This window comes from Diceros bicornis, chromosome 37 (assembly GCF_020826845.1).
Source record: "Diceros bicornis minor isolate mBicDic1 chromosome 37, mDicBic1.mat.cur, whole genome shotgun sequence".
In the NCBI taxonomy this organism is placed as follows: domain Eukaryota; kingdom Metazoa; phylum Chordata; class Mammalia; order Perissodactyla; family Rhinocerotidae; genus Diceros; species Diceros bicornis.
In genome coordinates, this window is record NC_080776.1 from 16,671,381 (window position 1) to 16,683,644 (window position 12,264).

Sequence of the window (12,264 nt, forward strand, 5' to 3'; positions counted from 1 at the left end):
TAAATTCATCAGCTGTTAATTTTTAAAAAGAAATTAAAACAGGTTGGACATATGGCTAGCAAGCCCTTTAAAACAGAGCAGGGAGTATATCCTTACTGCCAGTGTTCAACTACTTTGCACTCTTCGTATTTAGCTGTGTGAGCACAAATTAAGCCAACTTATTAAGACTCATTAACGATGAACTCTTGCTTGTTTATCAATATTCAATAGTGTGTATTACCTTCTTGGGGGGTTAAGAAGATGAGAGAGCGAGTCATAAATAGAATAGATAATGAGGAAGTAAATGGCCTCTTGTTTCCCCGAGGAGCTGCATTTTAACCCGGAAAATGATATATTTGAGAGCCTGTTTTGGTCCTGAGGGTATATGTGCTGTGGTTTATGGGTGAGCTATCTGTATCTTCATTCCTTGAGCACATTAGAAAGAAGTAGCTCTGATTTTTCTGCTTTGCAAACTTTGTATTCTCATTGTTCTCTAGAGGAGACTCCTTTTTGCAAGGCAAGATTAGCTATGGGGATATTCAGTGGCAATAGATATATTAGGTATGAATAGAGATAAAAACATACCAGTAAAATTATAGTTCAGGAAAGAGGAAAATCTTAGAAGGTGGGATGATAGTAAAAACATCATGTCATAAATGATTCTCTTAAAATGAAGTGTATAAATTATCCTTTTGTTGTTTTAGTTCTTAGTTTCCTAGACCTTCCACCCTGTAGTTAGTGCCTTTCTTTTTGCATAGCCCTAGCTTAATTTTTGATTTTCCCAACAGTTTTACTTTTACCAACTCAGAATGTTAGCTTGTGTAGTAAGTCTTAGCTGGGATTTGAGACAGTTTAGCTTCAGTTAGCAAGAGAAAAGTATGTGTGAATAAGAGTTGATAGAATTAAAACCATAGATCCCTCTGCATTTATAATAATAGTAATAATAAACAATAAAAATTATTCATTCAAACCATAACCCAAGTAACTGTAAACCTCAAATAATTATAATTCATATTATTTTTCCTGTCCTGAGAAACAGGATTGAAATAATAAGAGTAATACAAATACAAACTTTAATTGGTGGGTGGGGAGAGGGAGTGACCAACACTCAGGAGGGCCAGGACCTGTGTATTCTAAACCCATGCTTTTGCACACCTGTGACATGTAACTAGAGAGCAATGCAGTGGGTTTTTAACACGGCATAAACAAAGTGCAGTCTCCCTAAAAATCCTCATGGTGGGCAACTACACTTAAAACAGTGAGACTGTTGTCATGCAAAGGGATTTTGAAATTGTTCTTTTGACCAATTTTCAAACTCGCTTTCTATGTTATACAAGCTTAGCTTACTTTCAGTCAGATGAGTCTTTTAAACCAAATACTGTGATCTGGTTTTATCCTTTGATAAGCCTTGGCTGTACTCAAAAATTGATACCATCAGTAATATGCCAAATTATGGGAAAGCATAACTTCCTGTATTCATTCTTCTATCCCATCATCTCTCCATTTACTGGAAAAAACAAAGCAGTTTTATTGTTTGTGATTATTATATAATTTGATAATAGCTAACACTTATGTAACTGACATGTGTGCTAGGAACTGTTCTAATTACTTTACAAATGTTAACTTGTTTATATCTCACAGCAACCCTGTGTCCGTTTAATAGATGAAAAATTGGAGGCTCCAGGAGTGGAGGTAGTTTGCCTTAGGTTTCATGGCTTTGAATGGTGGAGCTGAGATTTGAGCTCTGTCTCTGAAACAGACAGGTGCTTTTAACCACTCTGTTTTCTTACTTCCCCCATCTACTTGACATGGGTGGTGGGGAGGAGGGCAGGGTAGGAAAAATCTAGAAATGCAAGGAGCGAAAGCTCTTATATGATCCTAGCCTAGAGATTAGCAGTGCCAGTATTTGGGTGTTATATTCTTACTGCTTTCTTTCCTTCCTTTATTCCTTTCCTCCCATGAATCCTATATTTACATGACTGGGCTCAAACCTGAAAGCCCTGGAAAGTATTATGGATATCTTTCCATGTCAACACAGAGTAGCCATGTAGTCTTATATTATACAGATTTAAGCAGTACTATGGTAGCATACATGTATATGTATCTTATCTGGTTAATTCCTAAGGATGAGTTTCTGGAAGGGGTACTTCTGGGGCATGGAGTGAACCTATTTATGTATTTTAATAGATAGTAACAAAATTTGTAAAATTTACACTCAGATCAAATGCAAATGATATTTTAATTTGCATTTTTATTAGGTTGCAAGTGTTTTCATTTCTATGTCTCCCTTTGTGAATTGCGTCTGTCCATTTACAAATTGGGTTGTTGATCTTAGTCTTAGAGATTTGTAATGGGCTTTTATATTTTAGGTTATTAACTATAATATAATAAATGTTTTCCCTTCCTTCTTCTCGGTTTCCAAATGTTATTTATGATCTTAGGATACTTTAGTTTTTAAAAATTAAAGTACAGTATTAACTGTTCATCATGATGATTAACTATAGGTTCTCTTGTTTAAAAAAAGCAGTTATTTATTACATTGTATTTATTATCTTAGAAAAACTATAAGCAAATAATTGAAACAAGTTTTGTGGTTAGTTTTTATTAACCTTTCTCTTTGAGTATTTCAATTAAGTGTAATCTTAAACTATGAATTCTAAGAGGGTTTTGAAATAAGATTAATGTTGAAACAGTCTTGTACAAAATTAGAATTAAGCTTATCATTTTTGAGTCTAGTATTCACTACATTTTTCTTAGTTAACTGCCTGTTCAACTTGTCATATGTTTTAGGTATGTTCCCCCAGAACAAGCGAAAGTGGTGGCATCAGTTCATGCATCTATTTCAGGGTCCTCTGCCAGTAGCACAAGCAGTACACCTGAGGTCAAACCACTGAAATCTCTTTTAGGAGATTCAGCACCAGCACTGCACTTAAATAAGGGCACACCCAGTCAGGTGAGTAGTCTTTTTAAGTGTTTGTAGGGACTTCTACTTAAGGAGGATTGAGTATCATGAATTTGAGAATTCTGTAAGACAGTAGCATAACCCTGTATGCTAGTAGCATTATCTCCTAATGGATTATAATACATTAAAAGATTTTTGGTTAAGTGGTTAAGAATGTGTATATTTTTGCTCTTTTTGCTATTGCTAATATGAGTTTCTTTGAATTCTCCACAGCTTTGTAAAGGTATACAGGAATGTTGCTGTAGCTATCTATCATATAGCGTACTATTAGTAAAACATGAATCTGTGGTAACCATCAGAGTTAGAACAGTATAGCCTCTGTGATGTACTTTTACAGAAAAGCATTTCTCGAGCAGTAGAACTTTCCCTCCTGCCTGATTGTGAAGCATGTTTATCATGGAAACACAGGTGGATTTGCATTATATACCTATTCTAAAAAACTGAATAGACTAAAGTCTTTTCATAAGTTGGTGTCTAAAGTTTGTACTTCTGCGTTCATTACAGTGTACTGAGCTGTGACATATCTGTTGCTATGTGGCATTACAACGTCTGTCCTACACAACAGTGGTTCTGAGGCATGGTGCTATTTGAATTAAATCCCACTCTTTTTAATAATGCATGCTAGGACATATGGATAAATTGCTCTATTTTCATAAGAAGTTTGACTGAACAATGAAGAGAAGGGTTAAGTCAGTATATTGAAACCCTTCCTATGTGTAAAGGATGTTCCGTGAAAGTCTTATCATCTCCCTGTCTTAGCAATAAGTCCGTCTTGTGTCATGAGGTGTATCAGCTGTTGCAATTACATTTCTTTGCTTTTGATTCTGTACTTAAAATTGAGAGATAATTTAGGAATAAATGTTGAAAATTTGTGCTTTTCAAAAAATAGAGTACTCAAAACTACAAATAAAAGATTATGTAATCTTATAAACTGTGTTTTAAGCTTGGTGAATTGGAAATAGTGTTATAAAAATTTAGCAGATCTGACTGGGAACTCTTTATAGTTAATATGTGGTTTATAGTCCCCTGTTGTAGGTCGCTCTCAAGGGCAGCAGCAGGAAAAGAAGCAGTTTGACCTCTTAAGTGATCTTGGCTCAGATATATTTGCTGCTCCAGCTCCTCAGTCAGCAGCTACAGCCAATTTTGCTAACTTTGCACATTTCAACAGTCATGCAGGTAAGTGTTTTCCCCAAAAGCTCTTGCCAGAGATGTGTATAAAGCACCAAGAAACATCCATTCTTTTTTAAACTTAAGTACTAGTAAACATTCTGTTGAGAATGTTTGGTCTCCCATAGCTGTTGAGGTGTGATGTAATCATGTAATGCTGGTGCTTTTTCATCACAAAAGAGATTAATACTTAATGTCAGATATTAATATGACCTCTTTCCACAGAAAAATGGGAAAAGGCTTTTCAATACTTTTTTTACCCTTTTATTATGGAAAATTGCAAATATTCAAAAGTGGGCGGATAATATAACCTTTGTGTACTCCCTCATGGCTAATCTGGTTTCATTTATCGTTCTGCTCATTTCTTCCTCTCATATTATTTTGAAGCAGATTTTAGCCATGTTAGTTTATTTTTAAATATTTTATGTGTATCTATAAAATAGAAGAACTTTGTTAAACATAATCATAGTAGTATTACCACTCCCTAAATAGTAGTAATAATAATTCCTTAGTCAATATTCAAATTTCCATTCCAATACAAACACACACACACAGTTTATTCAAATAAGGTCTACACATAGCAAATGTCTCTCTGTAATTTGTTTGTTGAAGAAACTAGATTATTTGTCCTATAGAGTTTTCAGCAGTCTGAATCTGTTGATTGCACTACTGTGGGGTCTTTTAATAGGCTCCTGTCTCCTCTATATTTCCTGTAAATTGATAGAAACTTGATCAGTTACAAGTTCTCTTTTTGGAGAGGGGAAAAGCCTGCTACTTAGGATTTAGGAGGCGCATAATATCAATTGTCTGTGTTTGTAATGTTAGCTGTTGATGCTCAATGTCTAGATCTATTATGCAAAGTGGCGATATTCTAAATTTATTGTTCATTTATCAGCTGAAATATTTCTTTAAAAAACTTTGGTTATCTGGTGGTATAATTAGTATAGGAAAGTCAATATGTAATTGATTCTGATCAGTCAGATATCAGAATGAATTGATTCCCTAGCATTTTTTAATGGTGACCTGTTTTTTCTTCAGTATCATTATGAATTCATAGATATAAACATTTGATGCATCTCAACTTTGTTGTCATTATTATCTTCATTTATCTCATCTTTGGAGTGGGAATATCTTCAGGTTGGCTCCTGAAGATGTAACTCCTTTTTTTTATTCTCAGATTTAGCATGTTTGTTACAAAGAGTTCAATGCACTTCACCAAAAGTTAGAAGTTATGGAGTTTTTTGTTTTGTTAACAAATACACAAGTATTGCAGAGTTACCTAGGTAACATTTAAAAATTGATTATTGAAATATAGATGGAGTCATTTGTGTCTCTCCCTTATTATAACAGTAACAGTCTACTAGACAGTGAAGCTGCGTGAAGAAATGGGCTTTGGAGTCAGAATGACCTGGGTTCAAATGCTGACCTTGTCCCTTATTGTCTATATAACCTTGGGCAAGTTACTTAACATTTCTTAATTTTGTGTTCTGTAACTTGGCTTTGATAACTTCCTAAGTAGTGAGGAATTTAAGGAGTTTAGCTACACACACATACATACATATATACACAGGTATGTATACCCATATGCATTTAACACAAAGGATCATGCTCTATATATAGAGTTTTTATCCTGTGTCACGTTTGGGTCTTATCTAAGGTCCCCCAAATGGTTTAGAGTCATTTCCTCACAGCTTGTTTATTTTTTGAGTCGTTACAGTTGTTTCGTTATGCTTCCTTCTGCTTTTTTAGAAGGTATGATGTAAATAGTCTAAATGCATTGTATTTATATCAGAGATATGTGTGGAATCTGTTTTGGATGCCAGTAAGCTTTGATGTGTATGTTATAGAAAGTTTACCCATCTGCATGTGTGAGTGATTGAATAAGCATCCAACCAAATGCAGAACACTAAGAATTGATTTAATCATTTTGTGGCAGTTTAATTTGATAATTTGAAACATTGCTTTATATTTTTGCATGTATATGTAAGGGTATTGGCTGAAGCTTATTATTTCTTTGTCATTGATTTCCATATCTTTAATTATAATGAAGAAAAATTCAAGACTATCTTTCACTATTTTCAGAGCATGGGGGAAACCACTGCTTACAGAATTAGATTTCCTATTTATATTTTAGGACTGGTTTTACGTTCTTTTACTCACCTCTGAGATTGTGATACTCTTTTTTTCCTTTCCTTTCCTTTCAATTTGATGACTTGGCTTGCAGTTGGATAATAATGCTATAAAGTATATCATTCATATATGTATACACTCCAAAATGTGCTGCTGAGATAGTTTGAAAAATTGTAGAAAAACTGCTCTTCAGCCACATTTCTTTCTAGCAAGCATTAAAGGAACTTTTATGTTTTAAATGTTAGTAAAAGCATTTTCTAAGGTCAAGCTACAGAAGGAGATTATAGTGTAATTTGTGTATGTTTGTATGTATTTGTGTTTGCTTTAAAAAGGGATCTTAGGATGAAGAGGATCTTTTTTTCAGGAGAGAGTTTACTGAGAAGGGTAAGAAGTCAGGAAGCTTAAGTTGTTGGGGTTGTGGTAGGTTTCCCTTCTCCTACATCAGGTGAGCAGCCAAAGCCCAGAAAACCTGGAGAGCCCCTTTTTCCTTCACCCTTTAGGAGGGAAGCCAGTTCCCCTCTGACCAGACAGGAGCCCCAGCTCTCTATTCCTACCTCTTGCTTTTAAATGCAGGCAAAAAGAGTTGGTGGAAGAATCAATGAATATAGAATGAACCTTCTGTAATTTATGAATCTTCTGGATGTATCTCCATTTGAAGTTTATTGAAATATAATTTGAAATGACTGATAACTACCAAACTGTTTTGTAAATTTTCAGCTTGTTTCATGTTTCCCTTGTGTTTTTGTCTTTAAATGCAGTTTGTGAATATTCACTGATCAGGGAATTAATGTTAAACTTTTCTGTATATCCATGTTAGCCAAGTCACTGCAGCTCCGCAGACTAATTTGTACCATGATTGCACTCATACTTTTGAAAAATAACTCCCTTAAAATGCTCTTTGAAAATAATAGCCATCATTTAGTAGTAGAAAATTGTAAAAAAATAAAAGAAGCCTATAATTTTATCAGATTGATAGATAGTAGATCTTAACTCTTTTGTCTCTTATCCACATGTAGTGGAAATGGCAGGATAGATGAGTCTATGAGGAAATAGGTTAATAGTTATGTAGATTAGGTCAGGTTGCCTAAGAGTAGTAGTTTTTTAGCCTGAAATTATTTACGAATGACTATTCAAATCACCTTTTTTTAAACTTCATTTGATTGCAGGAGAATAAAATATATATGCATATTGCAAGAAGCAGCTAATAAAATTCCTCATTTAATTTCCCTTTTAATATAGTTGATGCTATCTTTTACATTTTACTTTGCGGTAGATTTTAGTGTAAATCAGTGTTGTGGTTCAATCTGAAATGTCTTTTTCCAGAGCCTTTGCAAGCACTCTGAATCTTTATTTTTCCATATATGGTTCACAGGTAAAGTCTTTGATAGCTGAATTCTTGCTCTGAATTTTTTTTTTCCTTAATATTAGGTGAAAATTTTCACCTGAGCAGATTGTTGTGACAAATGGAACCTTTAATAGCAAATGATAATTATTCAGATATGGCAGTCTGGTTAGCATTGTTCTGTAGGGAAACATGCTGTTTTGCAGATAGTTTAATGGCTTAAAAGCCAGAAGTCTTTACCCTTCATGTGAACGAATATTCTGGCTGAGATGGTGTGTGTGGATGTGTATCAGTGGTGGGATCATTACTGTGTTCAGGAAAAGTCATCTACAGAAATACACATGTGATTAAAAACATAATTTACCTACAGAATTTAATAGTCATTTTTGCCTGATGATAAACATATCACAAAACCTACAAACTGTAAACTGTAGTTGATTTTTGTCTCACCTTATGCTAACGATGTCCAACTCAATTGCCTTGCCACCCACTTAACTCCAATGAGTAATAATAATGCAGTGTGGAAGGAATCGTGGTGCCCTTTTTAAAGGGGAATGTTCAAATCTGTTGCCACATGGAAATAAAGGTTCAGGATTACTAGTTATATTGACTTTTTTTTTTTAAGAGAAACAAGAAATCTTGTTTATTTAATACGAAATACCTTTTAAACTTTGGGAATTGATGAAAAAATTGAAAATATTGTTTAGGTGAAACAAAGTGTATCTGTCAGCTGGATTTGATGAGGGCTGTTAGTTTCCATCCTCTAGTCTCTACGTTTATCTTTCTTTCTCATGAGTACCTGTTTCTCATGGAGGAGGAAAGACAACTCGCAGCAAGATTCGGGCTCATTAACTTGGTTCCTTAAATTCTAAACTGAGTTGACGTCTTTGTGCTTTTCGAAATAAGATTATTTAAAAAACGTCTCTACATTTTGTCACATTCTGTTTAGTTTGGGTTTCCCTGTGTAGAGATTGATTGAGGTTCCAGATAGTAATTTTTGTATTATTGAATTTATTAGTGTTTAATTTCCCAAGTTGTGTTTACCAAAGTTTCATTCCACAGCACTTAAAAATTTTAATGGTTACTGTAACCAGTTGTTGAAGACAGTGGATAGATTCAGTGTCTACAAATAAAAACTGATATAAGTATTACAAAGCCCTGTCTTGCCGTAATGAATAGGTATTTGATTAATGTGTTTGGCGCTCTGGTTGGGAAACACTGGGAAAATATAAACATGATAAAATAGACTTGACTAAGCAAAATTGATTGTGTTGGACTGATTTTTTTCCTGATGATGTTTGAAACATGCTAAATTTATATTTTTCCCCCATGATCTAAATATAAGTTAAATGTAGAGTATATATTATTGTGTATTACATCTTCCTATATATTTGAGGTTATAAGCAATAAACTAGCTTTGGGACCTAATTCCTGTTTCTATAAGGGACAGCTATATTTCATTTATTGTTCTCAGATGTACAACAGATAGTTTAATGGCTTAAAAGCCAGAAGTCTTTACCCTTCATGTGAAAATTCGAGCTGAGTTGGTGTATGTGGATGTATATTACTGGTGGAATCATTAATTGTATTCAGGAGAAGTCATCTACAGTGTACAACTGAATTGTTCAGAGAACTTAAAAACTTTCCTTTTGGAATATTAACTCACTCTGAATTTGAGAGCTTCCTATTCATTTGGTTTATAGTTGTATTATCTGTAATACATTCTAAACTTGTAAACTTATTTTGTCTTTTAGTAGAATTTTCTTCTGTTTGGCCTGGGGTTTCAAAGCTCTTAAAGAATTTATTCTTATTGTCTCATAAGTTGTAGAATCACAGTGCTGGATTTGCAAGTAGAGACTATCTAGTGAGTCCTTTCATTTTGCTAGTGAGAAAACTGGTAGAGCCAGAACAAATGGGGGGGCTTGTCCAAGGCTGTACATTACTTATGTTACGATGGAATTCTGTGATTCTTGTCTCAGATTCTCTTTGCACTAAACTGTCCTTGGTTACTGGAATTCTCAGCAATACTAAATGGTAACTGTGTTTAAACTTGTATTATATTTATTATTTAAACTTGTGTAGATATTTCTTCCAAAATATTTTTCAAGAAGTTAATTTTTTAATTTATTATTTATCTATTAGTGTTTCTTCCATTATATTTATCTTGAGGAAAGTAAAATTTTTGAAAGTAAAATTAAAAAGAAAGAAACAATGGCAAAAGACTGCCGGGCATCCAGAAAATGCAGAGTTTATATTGTTAAGCGGTAAGCAGCCTTTTAATTTGGGCGCTTCTGTGCAGTGTTGAGAGAGAAGACAAACATGTTTCAAAAAGGGTTTCAAGAAAGAAATTGGAGCAGTGGCGTGGGAAAGCACCCCACATGTCAGAATTGCTGCGTGTGAGTGCGCAAGGAGGTTATTGGCACAGCCACCTGGTGAAAGGGGTCTACTCCAGGTGCGTTTCCTCCCCTGCTGTCCTACCCTTTCAGATACACGCACAAGAGTAATTACGTAAATGCTGCTAAGTTTTCCTGGTTTTCTTCCTAGAATAACGTTTCACTTTGTTAATGGAAAATTTGTTTAGTAACTTTTCTTGGTTTTGTTTACAAGTAGAATACATATTATTGCAAAAGCTTGGTAAACTCAGGCAAACAAAGAAGAAAACGAAACCTGTCTGAAATCTTAGTACTTCGTGTTAACTAAAATGCAGATTTTCTATGCACATAATACCATGTTTAACAAAGTGGCAGATGAAAATGTATATGGAATTTATTAACCTGTTTATCTTATTTACTTTGTCATAAGCATTTTCTTATAGGACTAAATGTTCTTTTATGTGATTTCTTTAATGGCTGCATTATATTTCATCGTATGATCCATAATGTATTTATCAATCCTTCATTGCTGGCCATTTAAGTTTCTAGTTTTTTCATTATTATAAAAAACACAGTGTTTAGCTATTAGATACAACCATACTCATTTGCAAGATTATTTCTTTATAAAAACTTGCTAGAAGTAGAATTACCTGCAAAGGATCTAAAGTGGCTGATTTTTACTATGTTGATGACATTTAACCTTTCTCCATCTTTTGGACAAGCTTTTCATTCTTACCAGTAACTTAGCATTCCCTTTCCCACATGCCAACCACTTCTTATTCTCATCATATCCTTTATAAAAATCTTACTTGGCGTCTGTTTTGGCCTTCTAAAAAAATCTTGAATTGGTTTATTTAGTTACATATTTTAAGTTTAGAGAAGCCTAGAATTTTCCTCTTAGGTTGATGACCAGTTGGGAAATACCAGTTGGTCTTTTTTGCTGAGTATGAGTTGCACTGTTGTAATTTTTACTAGTTTTTATCGTTTCTTAAATTTTAATACGTGTTTAAAAATGGCAGGCTTCTGGGCCAGCCCCGTGGCTTAGGGGTTAAGTGCGCGCGCTCCGCTGCTGGCAGCCCGGGTTTGGATCCCGGGCGCGCACCGAGGCACTGCTTCTCTGGCCATGCTGAGGCCGCATCCCACATACAGCAACTAGAAGGATATGCAGCTATGACATACAACTATCTACTGGGGCTTTGGGGGGAAAAAATAAATAAATAAAAGCTTTAAAAAAAAAATGGCAGGCTTCTAACGGAATGTGAATATCTTCAATTTATTTGGCAATTATGTATTTCTTCTTATACAGTCACGTTTGTTTTTGTTTTCCATTTTTGTATGCCATGGTGGGACGTAGCTGTAAATTTTAATAAACAACCAAAAAGATTGTTAATGTAATTAAACCATCTTCTATCATTATTTTAGATTCACATAGCTGATGAAGCACTCATTCCCATTTTAAATCTGAACTTTCCAAAATGTATCCTATATCCTAAATTTCGATGTGCTTTACTGTAACTCATGTATTTAGTGCTCTTAACTGAGTTTCCTTTAATAGTCACTTTTACAGTACTATTCCTGAGGTCACTCAAAGAATATTGTATACAAATTTCTCATTTTACAAGGTGTTTTTGGAAATTTCTGGATACCCTTTAATACATTGCTTGAAATTGGGTTAAATAAATACTGGTAGGATTTAAAATCTGATTTCTAAGTGAATTCTGTTAAAACGAGTTGTGAGACATAGAAACTTTTCATAAAGGTCTTAAGTTCATTTGTCATATTTTTCATTTATAGTTTTCATATTCATTAACATATATTGTTCCTTACCATTTACAGCTCAGAATTCTGCAAATGCAGATTTTGCAAACTTTGATGCATTTGGACAGTCTAGTGGTTCGAGTAATTTTGGAGGTTTCCCCACAGCAAGTCACTCTCCTTTTCAGCCCCAAACTACAGGTAGAGCTTCTCCAGCATTATGCTTAGTTTACTTTAAAAAACAAAATAAAACTCTCTAGGTGTAGTTTTGAAAAATTACTCTAAACTTAAATTCTATAATTATCTAATTTTAAAATAATTCTGTCTTACAAAGCTCTGGGGAAACCTGAAATCTGTATTTTTTCTGTGTTCATTTGTTTTTCTGAACTCTTTGGTATGTTGTCTAATTCACAACATCTATTCTCCTCCTTTTCCTGCACATGAATCTTAAATTTCTTATGCACAGAAACATTGAAATAGTAAAAGATTTTTGGGTTTACAGAACACATTGATTTAGGCTCTGAATAAAGGAAGCTAATTGACTGCTGCCATAGAAC

General features: G+C 34.0%; 1 protein-coding gene across 7 annotated transcripts in view; it reads left to right on the top strand.

Annotated features, from left to right (window-relative positions):
- AGFG1 (ArfGAP with FG repeats 1) overlaps positions 1–12,264 on the top strand; it is an 81,131-nt gene that overhangs the window by 45,028 nt on the left and 23,839 nt on the right. For 6 of the 7 annotated variants that reach the window (XM_058533133.1, XM_058533131.1, XM_058533132.1 and 3 more), the window contains exons 4-6: positions 2,770–2,932; positions 3,964–4,117; positions 11,789–11,908. In XM_058533133.1, the coding sequence (XP_058389116.1) occupies positions 2,770–2,932; positions 3,964–4,117; positions 11,789–11,908 (437 nt within the window). The remainder of the gene's footprint in view (positions 1–2,769; positions 2,933–3,963; positions 4,118–11,788; positions 11,909–12,264) is intronic. The other variant, XM_058533134.1, reaches the window with a different exon arrangement.